The sequence below is a fragment of the Acomys minous genome (genome assembly GCF_964271855.1).
Source record: "Acomys minous genome assembly, chromosome: 18".
Taxonomy (NCBI): Eukaryota; Metazoa; Chordata; class Mammalia; order Rodentia; family Muridae; genus Acomys; species Acomys minous.
This window is the reverse complement of record NC_140501.1, coordinates 1623314-1639625: the sequence shown is the minus strand read 5'-3', so window position 1 is coordinate 1639625 and position 16312 is coordinate 1623314. Positions and strand designations below refer to the sequence as shown.

Here is a 16312-nt window from a genome sequence, read left to right as displayed (position 1 = left end):
TGTGTCGTCAGCCCCAGCCTGCAGTCCAGGTGTTTGGGCTTCTAAAAATAAAGATTCCATTTGCTGCCATTATAGCCTGTTACTGCGTGTCCTTTCCTTTCCATATTAACCATGAGGCCTTCTTGTCTTACCTTCTGCGTTATAAATGCACAATATACACCGCGTGAGATGCCCGCAGCCTGTCTCACAGCCCAGGCTGAGCTTGTAAGATGAGTCACATTGTGGACTGCAGCCCTGATAAGCAGGCACCTGACAGAGGTCACTCTGGTGCTTCGGATCACTAGTGAAGGCTTTGTGAGGTGTTTTCTGATTTGACTGTTTGGCCACCATGACTACACCGTCACAGTCATCTCTGGCCGTGTTCACTTTGCCTTTATGCATAGTAGTTTCATAATTTCTGTCGAACATAAGCCAACATTTTATCCTATTCGATTCTGAGTTTTTTCAATGAGTTGATAATAGTGAAAACTTTTTATCATTGAAGCCGTCCACACACAAGCCAGAGTGCTGTTGCGCCCTCCCACTCCTCCCCACCCCAGCACTGGCTCGCTTCCTGGCCTCTGCTGTTGTAACCCTGCACTAAGAACTGAAGAGGGAAGAGCAAGCTCCCCATCTGCTCCCCGGAGTCCGTTTGCTCCACCTCCTGTGACTACAGTACTCTCACTCAAGATGAGCAAAGAATTCAAACGGGAGAGAAAGTAAAGAGGGGGGTGGGGACCGTGGCAAAATGGTCTGCTTCCCTACCTATGTGCCTATGTACATAATTGTGTTGTTATAACATTTCCTGTACTTTCCTGTAAGTTGATGCTGCCCTAATTACAGATTTTCAAGAGAACAGTTCATTGTACCCCAAATTACAGAGTGCTTTAAAAAGGTACCTTCTTACTGGCTTACCAACTACCTTATAAACTCGTAATTACATAAAACAATTCAGGGTGCGGGATAGAAACAGCTTGTACTGTTAACAGATGTTGGTATTGTTACATAATTGAGGACAGCGCTTTCAAAGGTCTATAATATTTTTTTTTTGTATAAAAAGAAAAGCCTGGTTCATTATAGTCATAATGTGTCATGTAGACCCCTGATCAAACAGAAGGCGCATGCACTGCTTTGGGGTTTTGTGCGATGCACTGTAACAGATTTGCCTTTGTGGGTGAGAAAGGGCCACTTATTTTAGCAAACTGCTTTTGTGGCCTGTGCACCTACCTGTTAGACAGCCTACGGGCAACCTGGGCCCCATTGTCCTCTGTGCACCTGCAGGTGGGGCTCCCCAGTACTGCACGCTAGGGGTGTCTCTGTCCTCAGCGGCCTAGAACCCTTTGGAAGGCTGCTAAGGAGCTCCTTGGTGCCCTTCTTCCATCTGAGGCCTCCCCGAGGCTCACGGGCTTACGAATGGGGCAGGTTCCCCAGACTGAGGCTCTTTTCCTTTCCCAGTTTGTGTGTAAAGACAGTGAGTGACACTGGAAAAGTTGCCTCACAGGAGCAGAGCCAAGGACTGAGTCCCCTGTAGGCAAGAATGCTGCTGGATCCATGGCTTAATTTCCAGGATGCTTTTAGCGCAGTTGTTAAGGGACAAAGCTGTTTAAGATAGTGGGACTGGATGGAAGCTTGTGATTACAAAAGCAAAACAGGGGTAAGAAAAAAAAAACCTCTTGAATTAATTTTGTGCTGTGGACGGACATCTCTCTCTCTCTCCAGAGGACTGTCTTTTTACCTCAAACTGGACATACGTTGAAGCTACCACCTGACTCACCCACCAGAGTTAATTTTTTCATTACATGTGTAGGTGTGTGTGTGTGTGTGTGTGTGTGTGTGTGTGTGTGTGTGTGTGTGTGCCTGTATGTGGAGGTCAGAGGACGACCTGAGGAAGTTGTTTCTCTGCTCCTCCTGTGTAGGTCCCGGAGGTTAAGCTCAGGTGTCCTGGTGACAGGCTCCTTCTCTACCTTGGCCCTCCAAGTTGGTTGTGTTGCCTTAGAAACAGTCCATCCCCTAGGAAGAGTTGTGAAAAAGGAGTCCCATATATTTTGGTTTTTTTGTTTTGTTTTGTTTTTCTTCATGCCTCTACTTTTGTAGTATTTTCCTCCAAAAAGGACAAGGCTGTTGCTCACTGCTCTTGTGATTTCTTATGGCACGTTATGGTCACACCAAAGGCTGAAGAGATGCATGCAGTGCACACAATGCCCCAAATGGAGTCCCCAGCATCAAAAATAAAAGAACCAGAAAACTAAACCAAAACAAAAAGGCTCTGGAGTTTGGAAACCACTTGACCACTGGAAGAATAAAGGCCCTGAATACAGCCTGACAGGTGACTGCCAGGGGGAAGCCATGCACTGTGTGACAGCACAGTGCTCATGTCACTGAGCAGTTAGGTACTGAGTGATTTTTCTCCTGGTGCTAACTGCTTTGTTTCAATGAGAGGAAACAAGTGTTGAGTCAGAAACAACGTATTTTTTCCTGTTCACATAAGTATCACTGACCCCAGAAGCATTCGGCTCTAATGTGACTCTGGCATTTAAAGGGATGAGGCTCATGGGCAGGCCCTGAGCGCTGCCTCTGGGACATGCCCTTAAGTTCCAGCTGTGATGTAGGAGAGGCCCTTTTAGGATGGTTATAGTTTTGTTTGTATAAGATAGGGTCTCTATGTAGCTCAGGTTAGCCCAGGCTTGCCTAGGCTGTGCAGTCCTTTGCCTCGGCTGCCCCAGTGCTGTGCTTACAGGCTTATGCCACCTTGCCCTACTAGTTTCCTGATCTTTTCGGCGTTTTGTGCCCCCCATGGCTTTGGAGATCATGATCAGGGCCCCATGGGTGTCGGGAAGACAAGTGCTGGGCTAGTGTGCTACGTCTCCTGTTTTGATGATTTTTTATTCTGATGCACAGGACCTTGCTGTTCCCTTCTGTTAATTACCATGACGTGCCAGACCTTAGACTACTGCACTCAACCTTGCAGTGCAGGCCGCGTCAGCTCCTGTGTGGTAACAGGCAGCAACGGCAGCCCCGGACAGGTGCCTCTGCAGGCTTCATCTGTGGTAATGTGAGCCTGCTGCCCCAGTTCCTTGGGACATCACTTGATTGTCTTACAAGTTAAGACAATATTTATGTTTCAGGAGGCTACACTTTATACAGTGTTTCTGAATTGTGCTTTTGTGAGAGATGTCAACTGTCACCGTGAGTGGGGGACATTGGAGTATATTTACTCTCTGTGTAAAATTGTGTTATAACAGTGCTAATTACTAAGCATCTGAATTGTGAGAAAGTGCACAGCAGTAATTTGCACCTTAAAAAAGTGAAAACACACACAGGGCACATGCTGGATTTATGAACTTCCCAAGGGCATATTTAGTTGCGGCTCACTCGTGGCTTGACTCTTATTCGGCATTTGGTTTCTGCGTCTGTGCTTTCTAGACTCCAGTAAGAGCTGCTAGTGAGAGCAGGACGCTAAAACAAGGAAGAGCATGTAGAGACAAAAGACTGGCACTATTAGATCACTGGGTGCTTTTATTTGTTTGTTCTGCTAGTTTTAGAACAGCTAGAAAAAAGTCTCCTTTGAAGTCCTTTCCTATGATGTGGAGTTATGAACTGGGTGGCCAGATTTTAAGATTCTACGGCCCTGGTCACTCTATCAGTGGCAGATGCTTGTGCTGCTTGATTCATACCCTGAGTCGACGCATCTGTGTAATTAGCCTGACAGATCTAAACCACTTTTCAGGCCCACAGAAACTCATGTTTTTCCTTGTGGGTGGGTCAGAGCCACATGCATGAGGTAACTTAGAAGGGATGGCCCTTAAGCATGAACTGCAGTCCCGATAAGATGTCCTGGCTACACACTGTGGTATTTATAAGTGTATTTTCAGATTAATTCAACATACGTGCTATTTGACTGGCAGAACTTTTAAAAGAAATTCCTGTTTGTAAGGAGGAAAGTTAATTTTTTTTTTCTTGTCTAGTGCTGTACTTGAAGGATTCCTGCTCATGGGCAAAAAACAGAGGTTTCAAAGGAAGCTTGTCTCCATATGGTTTTCCTCGATAATCCCTTATCCGCCATCTTCAGCTCTCATTCCTTTGCTTTCTTGCCTGTGGCTACATTTCTATCTCTGCATCAATTAGCACAGTGATTTATACAACAAGCAAGCAGTTTAGAGGTAATGGTACACAATTAGCATCTCATTCCACCATAAAGGGTGTGCTAAACACCCCAGTCATTGCTTTCTCTGCCTGGAATTGAAATAAGTGTTTGTCCTAATTCATAAGCTATCTGATGTGAAGTGGGTCGCTTTGTACTGCACTACACCATTAATCTAATTATAGATAGCTGCAAATGAAGTGCTGTCGGGGCTGGGAGATTGAAGAAAATAGCCTTTTGTCATTTAGCATGACTCTGTGAAGCAGGATCACACTTTACAGGGTAATGCTGCAAAATGGAAATCTCAATAATATTGCTGCCTGTTGCATCTTCTCTAATTACTGCAGCGTTGTAAACACAACTGGGCGCTGATATAAATAGAGCTGTCGCTATGCTGTCATGTGGGTTGTAGGAGGAAGTCCTTCGAGTGCTGTTGGATTAAATGATGCATCCTGATTGACAGGTACCTTGAGACTGCACTGATGGAGTTATCACCGTATTATGCTAACAGGCTGAGCCACCACTGAAGCTGCAGGAAGCCTGGGCTGAGCCTGGGCTGGCCTGGGGCTTTAGCTGAGGTTTCTGCTCCTTCTACCTTTGTTACTGGACTGAACCTCTATGAGGGGCCACCAGCTCCTGTTCTGTGTGTGAGGGCCACCAGCTCCTGTTGTTCTGTGTGTTTTCAGGAGATTTCTTTCAAAAGATTAGCCAATGGACTTCATGTTCAAGGAGAGAAACAGGTATAATCTGTGGCTTGGAGCCTTTCCTTTCCTTGTGTAGCTGTGCCTATTCTACAGAGACCTGGGGAAAGGGCCACACTGACAACTCCTGCTCCTCTGTGCAGTTCACACTACAGCTTATGGTGCCCCGCCTCTCTGCTGAACTGCAGTTTTGAAAAGACCCTCCTCATTTCTGTCGCTCCCAAAACAGTTTCCTCTGGCGGAGTTAGGGAAGGAGGTCTTCAGGGAACCCTGAGCCAGTTAGCTCACACCAGGTGAGTGGAGATGTGGTTTTAAGGATAGAGATTGAGTGGGTGGTGGTGGCGCATGCCTTTCATCCCAGCACTTGGACTCTACAAAGTGAGTCCAAGACAGCCAAGTCTATACAGAGAAACCCTGTCTTGAAAAACCAAAAACCAAAACAAAACAAAAAACCACCAAAACAAAGGACAGAGATTGGTTGGTGCAACAGTTTGTGCAGGCCCCCTGGGTCCAGATCTGCCTTCTTTGTGGGGTTCCTGAACCCTCTGGGTCCTTCCATCCCAGAGTCTGAGTGGGAGTCTCAGCATCTGTCCTGCTCCCCCACTGGGTGGAGTCTCTTGGAGGACATCTATGTTGGGCTAAGAGTGGGACTGCCTCTGACATGAACTCTGGCGCTCCCGATTTGATCACTTCCCCTAGGTGGGGAGGCCTGGCAGACACGCAGAGGAAGGGGAAGCAGGCTATCCAGATAAGACCTGATAGGCTCTGCCATATGGTGGGCGAGGATCCCCTTCTGTCAGAGGTCTAGGGGAGGGGGATAGGGTGGAAGAGGGAACAGGAAGATACCAGTGAGGGGATAACAATTGGATGTAATCTAAATACATTATAATATTTTTTTTTAAGGATAGAGACTGAGAGGTAGAGGTGTAAAACGTTGAATAGGAAACCAGCCTTTGAAGAAATGCATCTGCCACCATGCTTGGGATGGTGGATAGAGTTTGGCCAATGCTTCATAACTTTGAGCTTTCCAGATAACTTGGAAAAAAGCTGGATTATTGGCCTATGACTCCATGTTGATTGAAATGGACAACAGCTGGTATGAGAAGAATTAGCCCAACTGTGCAGATCTTAATTGGCAGTGGGGAAATGAGTTAGAAAGGAGCCTGGGAAATCTCACAGGCCCTGAAGTTGTAGCCGAAGGATGTGCAGAGCAGACTGGACTTCACCTGGCAAAGGGTCACACTCTCGAATCATGGCAACACTGTGGTGTGTGGCTTGTAAAATCCTCAGTGTACCTCCAGGCTTTAGAGAGACGTTCACAGACTTTAAGCTCCCTGGGGGCCTCATGTACCATAGCTGATCACACACGCTGCTTCCTGTCCCGTCCGGAGGACTGTGCATCGGTGGACTCAGGCATCTGTCTTCTTGCAGAGGTGGGCAGCCCACGTGCAGGATGTAATTCTCAGCTGAGCACATCCCTCTGGAAAGCCCCTCCTGTCCCCCCAGCACCACCGCTGCTTTCTCCCACAGCCACCCTGGCTGCCCTGCCTTTTTCACTGGCTTCCATGTTGGCCCTGGAGCCTTCCTCCTAACTGCCCATTGCTTGCAGTGGTCTAACTACGCCTTCTGTATTTGCTGTTGATTCTTCTTTCTTTCTTTTAAACATTTGCGTGACATTTTCTTGCCGGACATGGCTTTACATTATAGAAAATGGTTTTGTTTGGGGTTTTGGCTGGGGCTGATTTTACATACTCGGGCCAAATACCTTTCCTGGTTGTCATAACTGGATTGAGAAACCCATCCAAACTGTTCCCAGAGAGAACCTGTTTTCCAATTTGCTTGGTGAGGTGTTTTTGGTTTTTAATTTCCCTCCCTTAGCATGGCAGAGGGAAGGCCCATGTGCTCCTGAGCCCAGCTGACTACCGTCCTCCCCGAGCGCCCGAGGCAGCTGACCACCGTCCTCCCCGAGCGCGCCCGAGGCAGCTGACCACTGTCCTCCACGGAGCCTTTGTCACTCTCTGGCTGTTCTTGACCCACACAGTATAAAAATCTGCCAGTTTTCCCGATTAAACTTCTGTCTGTTGGCGGCTAGCCTTTACAGCATAGACAGTGTGCTTTGCCTGAATGTACACATGCCCCCTAAACTCTACCTAGACATTTTGCAGTCTCTCACTTAAGTGTCCTTCACATAAGCAGACTTGAAAGCCCCTTTCCTGAGCCCTCAGCTAGCTAAGTGCCATATGACCGACAGCCCTAGCGCGGACTCTGCAGTGCCCCCCTCCTGGAGAAGGCACGAGGACGCACCCACAGCTGTCAGCAGGCTGTCTACTCGGGTGGCCCACCGGCTGCACCTACTCGGCCTGTGCAGACTTCTGACTTCACGTACAAACTGCAGAGCTGATGAGAGGCTGTTTTAAGGTGGGCTCCTGATGGCCAGGACAGCATCAGAGGTCACCTTCTGGAGAGTGGCTTCTCTTCCCTCTTTTCCTAATCAGAAAGGTCACTTCTAAGTCAGCTCTGTTCAACAAGGCCTCTCCTGTGCCATTCTACTCCTTGTTGGTTTTCACTTGTGATTACAATAAGTCATTTATCCCCAAACAGATTTAAGAACAATAAACAAACCCAGAAGGGAAAGGAGCGTCTCATCAGTAACAAAGGCTGTGTCTGAAGCGCGGAGTTCGGGGCTCTTTCACATCTCCTTCCAACCAAAGCAGGGGCCCTACAGAGAAAGGAATTCAGAGAATATGAAAGTTATAAAAATAGTAAGAGACCCAGCTTTTGTCAGGAGCTGGCCCTCGCGGAGGGGAGCGGCCCTCGCTGAGGACAGTCTCAGCACCTGGTTCACTCTGAGGCCTATCTGTGAGGTAGCTGAATTATTACTTCTTAAGCCTATTTGCTTAAAAGCTAATGGCGAGAAGCCGTTAAGTCTTATTCTCAGTATATACTTTTCCTAAATTCAAGGTTCACATTTTGAAGTTAAAGAAAGCCAGGGGGAAACAGATCTGAATGCTACACTGAAAACTAGTCCCCAGGGTGGAATGCCAGCTGGTCACATAGCAGTGCCACCCCCAGGTGATGACAGCCAGGAAAGAACCTGTCTGGTGCCACACGAGCTTCCAGAGGGCCTGGGCTCTCTTTTCCAGGGAGACAGCGCAGAGAGTACAACTGTGCAGTCGGCCCAATTATGTCCCCTCCCCAAGGATTTAATGAGGGACTTGGAAGTACAATTCATGGGCGATAAGTAGTCCCTCTGCCCAGAATGACAGCAGCATGCTTTTCCCTCGTCACTTATGACTCAGATGAATTTTAATAGGAGCAAAAAGCTTTTATTTGTGCTGTAATTTCACTTAAGGATCATATCCTTCAGAAACTGGCAGACACTTCTATGTCTTGATTGCAAAACACACACTCAGGAGTAAAGAAACACGCAGAAGATGTTATTATTCAACCTGTCACAGTGTCGCAAATCTGCTTGGAACCTAGGCTATCAAAGCCTCTCCCCACCCGCTCTAAATAGGCCCTGTAAAGAGCCACTTGGAGATTGCCGCTGTCCACCCCCCACCCCTCACCCCCAACCCCCGCCCCGCGCAGAATCAAAGTGGGAATGAGACTCCGCCGCTGCGGACTCCCTGCCAATGTGGTGCCCACAGGGGGCTCTGAGTTGCTGCAGCTTCGCTCTGACAAATGGAGCTGCCCAGTGGGTGCTGGTCCTCTCTTCCCTGGAGAGACTGGATCTGCTGAGAACCAGAAACCTGGCGCCCGCTCCAATTCCCCACCTCAAAGCATTTTATTTTCTGTTTAGATAGCGCAAATTGTGGTTCATCTATTTGTCTACATCTATGTGGGGTGTTTCCTGTCCAGCAGGAACCGTCTTTATTGGAGATGTGACAACTGACGGGGCTCCCTGGCCCTCCACCTTGGAGCCACCTACAGAAGATGCCATGAAAACTGATGTGCCTGGCGTTTTCTGTGTTTTAAAAATCTGGATGCTATCATGTCTTAGCCCCAGAGATATTCTCGTTACGGCTCGTTTTTCTCGTGGTTGTCTTGTCATAATCAGGAAAGGCTGCATGATAATGCGCCTAAGAAGGAAAAACTTTCCTGATGCAAATGCAACATTTTATATCATTGAGATTTGAAAGTTAAAGCTTTTTCTTTTTTTTCTCAAAATGAACACTGAAGCCTTTGTCTCAGTTTATTGATCTGTGCAGGGTAGCTGCTCTGGCAGCATGGGGGGTTTGCGGTAGCAGTCTGCTGCCATCTACTGGTACGCACAGTGTCACTGCCTCCGTCCTGAGGCTGGAGGAAGGACGGATGCACGGGATTTCATGTCCCTGCTTTGAGAGCACAGTTCCTCAAGCGATGGTTTTCTTAGAGATCCGCGATCCTTTCTATATAGCATTAATTAATAACTGGAGCAATCCCTTAAAGAAAGCCCAGCTCAGCGTGTTCCAGACAGGAATAATGTCATATGCAGGGCTGTAAAATGTTTGGTTTTGAAAAGATATCATTGTAATTTGAATTTAAAGCTAGAACCGGGTTTTGAATAAGTGCTGTTTTAGAGGATGAGTTCGTCATCTAACTTTCTTCATGCTTTTCTCTTTCAAGTACAAAGTGCACATTTTAACCAAACTCGCAGCAGAACTGAGCAAATTCATGCTGGAAAAGGTGACCGAGGACACCAGCAGCATTCTGCGCTCTCCAATGCCTGGAGTGGTGGTGGCCGTTTCCGTCAAGCCAGGAGACATGGTAAGAGCGGTTCTGTCTGAGGGACACACTGGGTTCAGACTTCCCCTACAGAGTAATGGCAAACGACAGGCCCATGCCCTTGTGGTGTCTCCCAGCCCAGGGGGTGCCCACCGGGCAGTAGGCTGGGCACTCACTCTGCACCTGCTTCAGCTCTGGGTTGTGTGGGTGACAGCACCCCTCTGAAGGGGTGGGGGGCCAAAAACAAGGACAGACCTTCTCTTCTTTCTCAAATTTCTAGATTCTCTAATAAAAAAAAGAATCTCAAATTTCTAAAATTTGCAGAGGCACTTATTTGGCATTGTTCCTTCCTCCCCGGCCCTCTGGGTACAAAATGTCTTGGGGAATTCATGCAAGGAGATAACCAGCACAGGGATTCCTGAGCCAAGCGTCTAACTGGGAAGGGAACTAAGAAACCTTAATCCCACCGTCTCTACAGCAGCATCGTGCTCTTCTTGTAAGCTACGAAGCCAAGTTCAAAGTCATAACTGGAGACTTCATTCTTGACTTTTTAGTAGTAAAGCTACATTGTAGCCCTCACCTGCTCAGCCTCATAACTTGCTTTGGACAACTGTGCAGGATGCATATGTTTTCTTTAAAAATCAGCCACTCAGCAGCAAAACCATGGTTTAAGATGCAGGTGGGAGATGTCCATGGTTTAAGATGCAGGTGGGAGATGTCCAGAGGACCTTAAGTACTTGTGTTTTTACTTATACGCAGGATCAGAACAGCCACATGCAATAGACTTTCTCGGGCTGTGTACTAATGCTATTGTGTCTCTGGCTGAAGCCACTGGGGTTTATCTGACTTGCTGAATGATTATGTTAAGATGACACCTGATTTCTTTATTAACACAGATAAAGTATCATGTCAATATTGAGAAAAGCCCATAAAGGTGACAATGGCTTCTAGAAAAATACAGAGTAAAACCAATCAAGTTTCGTTGTCTTAAATGACTAGTCCCCAAATTAACAGGAAACTGGGGAAACTGACTTGAAGATGCTTCCCCTGGTGAAGCAGGGGAGATAGCAGCTTTTGTAGAGAAAAAGCACAAAGGCAGGCAGCCCTGACTCGCTAATTCACTTTGAAGGCATGGACATTCCCAGAAGAGCTGCCCAATCCTGATACCAGGGTTAGGATGTGGGAGAGGTGAGGTGTGAGAAGTTAGGGCCACTGCTGAGTTCTGGAGGTGTCTTCCTGTGCACTCACACAGCACTGGGGTTGAAGGCAGCTCTTCCTTGGTCTTCATTAACAGTCACACACTCACACACCGTATTTTCAGTGTTCTGGGAAATCTTGTGTCTAAATGTGCAGGTTAGTGAACTGCAAAGGGTATTTTTGGTTCCTTCTACCTGCAGGATTTTCTTTCTTTTTTATTTGTTTGTTTTTGTTTTGTTTTTCTGGCAGCCACCCAGTCTATACACTGCCAGGCTGAGCTTGCCAGTCCTGATTGTGTGGCTTTAATTAGAAAATCACATTTGTGCTCTTCCACTCTCATAAGAAGTTTTACCTTCAACCACAGTTTTCTGACACCTGAGTCTAAGATGGGCAGAAGGAAAGGGTCAGCTCCTGCCTTGGAGGCCGCCCCACCCACCCACTCATGGCTGCCGCCCCCATTGGCCCACTCATGACTGCCGCCCCATGGCCCACTCATGACTGTCCCCCCATGGCCCACTCATGACTGCCCCCCCATGGCCCACTCATGACTGCCCCCTCATGGCCCACTCATGACTGCCGCCCCCCCACTGGCCCACTCATGACTGCCCCCCCATGGCCCACTCATGACTGCCGCCCCCACTGGCCCACTCATGACTGCCCCCCCATGGCCCACTCATGACTGCCCCCCCCATGGCCCACTCATGACTGCCGCCCCATGGCCCACTCATGACTGCCCCCCCACTGGCCCACTCATGACTGCCCCCCCATTGGCCCACTCATGACTGCCCCCCCATGGCCCACTCATGACTGCCCCCCCATGGCCCACTCATGACTGCCCCCCCATGGCCCACTCATGACTGCCCCCCCACTGGCCCACTCATGACTGCCCCCCCATGGCCCACTCATGACTGCCCCCCCACTGGCCCACTCATGACTGCCGCCCCATGGCCCACTCATGACTGCCCCCCCATGGCCCACTCATGACTGCCCCCCCACTGGCCCACTCATGACTGCCCCCCCATGGCCCACTCATGACTGCCGCCCCCCCACTGGCCCACTCATGACTGCCGCCCCCCCACTGGCCCACTCATGACTGCCGCCCCCCCTGGCCCACTCATGACTGCCGCCCCCCCTGGCCCACTCATGGCTGCCGCCCCCACTGGCCCACTCATGGCTACGTGGCTGGAAGTAAGTGGAGAGATGGCAAACAAGGCAATGCAGGGGCAGCCTTCCTGCCTCTCAGCAAGTACAGCCTCTTGGCAACACTGTTGCCCTTCTGGTTTCCATTCTGTAGTCAGCAAGTTAACTTGGGAAAGCCAGGTGACCAGCAAGAGGGAACAGTCTAAACCCAGGGGTCTCAGAGTGCAAGGACCTATCACCAGTGTGGGTATTGGAGAAGGGCTGTAGAATACCTCTGCAGGGAACAGGACCTGCCGTGTGTGCTCCTGCAGCCAGAGTTGCTGCAGCTTACCTTCACCTTCTCTATAAACACCGTGTGTCTGTGCATGTGGCTCGCTGGCCAGGGGGGACACACACATCTTTTTATCCCCTAAAGAGCATACTTTCATATCCTGTGCCACTGGGCTTGGATGAAACAGTGTGTTCTCTTGAGTTACTACTGTTCCTTGTGCCCTGAACCACAAATACCAGAGCTAGACGCAGGGTGAGGAGTGTGCCAGCTCCTCCCAGAGTCTCTGTCTGCCTGACTGCATGGACCTCTCCTCGGACTCAAGGTGGAGAGTTTAGTGACACTGCCAGAAGCAAGCGCTGCTTAGAACTGCACTTTTGCAGTAGAAATGGCTGAGGGCAGGGTGAGCACTAACAGCTCTGGGAAGCTCCACTTCACCAGCGGCGAGAAGAGGAAAAGCAATCAGTCCTGTGTGTTTTCAGGCAAACAACTAAGGCCATGCAAGCACCCTTGTTTTTCTTTGCAGTTTTGTTCACACTTTAAATCCCCCACAACCTGTAGTTTTGTACTGACCCACTGACACAACTTGACAACAGAATAGTGGGCCTCCTTTGCCACACTGGACATAAAATTCTAAGTCACAAATCTCAGATGCTTTCTAAAAACGTAACAATTTGAAGAGTATTTTAAAACCTGGGAAAAGAGTTTAGGTGGTTGTGTAGAAGAGAGAGATGCCTTCCGAGGGCCTGCCATAGGAAGCCACAGGAAGGTCCGAGAACTGCTGCGCTTGAAACATTTCCCTTGCTCTAAACTCTGGAGCTGAAGCGTTTTGTTCTAAGAGAAGTATTTATTCAAAGTGCTCCTTTAAGACTCACAAGGAGAGTTCCCAACACGTCCATCTGTTATTCAGTGTTAGGTGCAGCAGCCGGTCACTTTCCAAAAGGTTGTGGAGTGGGCTTTTTAATGTGTGTGGAAGGGATGTTAGGATGCAGTAAGTTGCAAACCAATCACAAGTTTAATTCAGGAGACAGTTGACAGAACAGTTTTTCTAAGCCCTTCCTGTTTGCCTTCTGGAGATACTGTTACAGTGGCCACCGTTTGTCTCTGGATGGAATGCCAATCATAAACTGCAGTACTTCTTCCACAAAACGTTATTACGATTTGTGTTTTAAAAAACTTTCATCTTTAACAAAAGTATTTCACATAAATTCCTTCAGCATGTTGGTGCAGTATGTGTCTGCTGTGGTTAGCGTTAGACTAAATTTTCACATGTGCTGCAAGATTTTTCCCTTTTGTCTTTAAAGAATAAAATAAGGACGTTATGAGCATATTTGTTTTCTTAATCTTTTGATATTATACACAAGACAGTAAAAGCTAATAAAAAAAAGGCCAGCCTGAGATAAGACTTTTTAAAACACTGCTTTTAGCGGAGGTTCTTTATAGCTGTATTCAGATTCTGAACTCATCTAAAATTTGCACCAGAAAGAATTCCCCTTACTGTGTAGGAAAAACCACAGACTTTACATCTCTGTCTTACGAGTAGGTGCTCATGGCTGCGTTCACTGCTGTCTCCTTCCCCTTCAACCTGCTCACATCTGTGAGTCAGCTAATTCTTGCCAGCCAAGATGAGGCCACCTCACCTGGTCCCCAGACTGGCATTTAGCAGAAGGACATTTGGGGCTCGAGACTGTTGCTTTCTTGGTCAGTGCCTGAGGCAGAAAACGAAAGCAGTAGAGCCTTCCTTGTATGTGATTCTCTGGGGAGGGCTCCCAGGGCAGGTGAGTGGCCGTGGAACAGGAGACAAAAGACACAGGTGCCCTGCGGCAGAGCTTCCGCTGGCTGCAGCCTCCGGTTGTCTCCAAAGCCCATGGTGCTGGTTGAGCCGGCAGCCAGTCTGGGGGCAGGAGCACAAGAACTTGGCAGAAGCAGAAGACGTCTTGTTCACTGTTCTAAGCAGTAGCTTTGAAAACTCCAAGGCATGCAGACAAATCGGAGAAGGGCTAGGTTGGCCTCTGCCTACCTGTGTGCGAGGTGCCTCTCAGAGCCCAGTGTTCATCACTGCCTCTTTGTCTGGCAGAGGAGGCAGGCTGGCTGTTGGATGGGTGCCCTGGTTTACAGTCAGATGATGGCAATAGTTAATTTATATATTTCCTAGCAGTGACTGTTTAAGCAGTTGAGGAAAAGCCAGTTCTGCACCCAAACTGCAGCCTGTACTCCCCAGCGCAGACGCAGACTCGCAAACTCAGAAACACTTTTAAGCCTCTAGGTCATGAAGCATAGAGAAGGTTAAGAGAATCCTCTCCCAAGCGCCGTGTGCTCTGCTCACCACATTCACCTCAGACTTTGCTAGTAACAAAACATAGGTGCCCGGAGTGGCCTGTGACCCTTCTTCAATCTAAGTCCTGCCTCATCTTCTTTACAGGTTAGGACTCTCCTCAACCTGGCCTTTCAGTCATTTTTTTTCACATGACATTTCTTTTGAAATGTTTAAGGATAGCTTTTGTTTTTAGCCCACATTTGGGTTTTTAAAATTTTCTATAATTTAATGTAATACAAATTATCATCATAAGATTAAAAAAATGTTTTGATGGTCGGTCTGTATAAAAGTCTTGTGCAGGTTTGACAATGGGTTTATTTTTCAAGGCATGCTCTTCCTGGGATGGGAGAGCCTATTATCTTTGTGGTGTTTTAAGGCTCACCATTCTCAACCCTACCAAGATTCAAAATATGTTTTCTCTTTCGACTGTGCATGTGTGTACATATATATATCTATGTATGCTGAAAGAGTTGTTGTCATATGCCACTGAGTCCTTTAAACCAACTTACTGAATCCACAAAAGCAGCACATCAGATTGGCCTCTTGTGGGGATTGTTAAACACTCCAGCTTCAACTTTGTCCCTTTGTAACTATAGGCGTTGGCTGACAGTGAGCTAACTTAGAGGGCGGTAGGGAGTCGTGTTTTTCTTCATTTTAAGGAATTTTTACAAAACCTGGACTTGATTTACATTGGCCATGATCTGGATTCCTTTCTGAGCCCTCCTAACTCCCACCGCACAATTCTAGGGGGTCTGAGGGCAGAGCTGAGGGCAACACCATGCAGACACCACAGGCTTGAGTCCCCGAGCCCTCAGGCATGCTACACATGTGGTCCCTTCGCTCTCTCACCCTTCAGCTTGAGTGTGCTGGGCAGGAGTGCCTCCAGATGAGGGTCAGCACTTGTGTCCACCGCTGTCCTCTTTGTAATTTGATGCCAGTCCCATCCTTGCTCAGATAGGGCAACCTCCTGCGTTCTCATCTCCCCCTGGACTTTCCACACACTCTTTTTCCAGGAAAGATCAGGGAATATTTAGCAGCCCATGTCAGTAGCTCAGGAAAAGGAAGTAGGAATAATGGGATTCTAGCCTGACTTTTAGTAAATTGAGGCTGCCTCCAGATCTCAGAGACTTAAAATGTGTTAGACACCATGTTCTAAGTGGCAACCCTTTAAAGGTGAAATGGAGGGGCTTTTCACTTGTGTGATGCAGTCAGGAGGGTTGGTGTGGATCCCTGGGTTTTTTGGGGGGGCCCAGTGCTGCAGAAGGGGAGACGGCAGTGGGCCCATAAGCCCTCCGAGCCTTCTGTCTCATTTGGCAGGAAAATGCCGAACAACAAAAGAAGGGCTCCTTCTCTCCATAAAGGTCCCCCCCATCCCCCACGCCTCTTCCCCAAAAGGGGCCTGAAATTTTTCAGCTGCGCACCGATTTGGTGCTCATTCTTGCAGGGAAACAGTTGCTGTCTGAACAGGCAGGAAACAGTTTTCTTTTAATTGCCGGAATCATTCGGAAGTGCTTCGTGCCCCGCTCTGTACAGCAGATGCTGCGCATTAATTGGCCTGCGTAGAAGTGACCCAGGGTTCCTTGCAGCAGGCCCAGTTTTAGGCAGAGGGTTTAAATAGCTTATTTATTATTTTGTATAATCTGCCGTGCATTATGTGCTCCTGCAATGTGCCGTGTTTCATGGTCTGCAGTTTCTAATGTCATGTGGGTTTCAAAACCCGTGTTTCTCTGGTAATGTACTAGCAGCAGGTAAGCTCAAAATACCATCCATCAGGAGCTAATTTTTTATCCAGATACTCCAATGACTGATGAACCTGTCTTTTGTATGAATGTTTAGCACAGTAGAAAGCCATATGCCACTGG

At 48.1% G+C, this 16312-nt stretch overlaps 1 protein-coding gene across 3 annotated transcripts in view; it reads left to right on the top strand.

Annotated features, from left to right (window-relative positions):
* Positions 1 to 16312, top strand: part of PCCA (propionyl-CoA carboxylase subunit alpha) — a 305003-nt gene that overhangs the window by 281981 nt on the left and 6710 nt on the right. For all 3 annotated transcript variants that reach the window (XM_084767907.1, XM_084767906.1, XM_084767905.1), the window contains one exon: positions 9430 to 9570. In XM_084767907.1, the coding sequence (XP_084624033.1) occupies positions 9430 to 9570 (141 nt within the window). The remainder of the gene's footprint in view (positions 1 to 9429; positions 9571 to 16312) is intronic.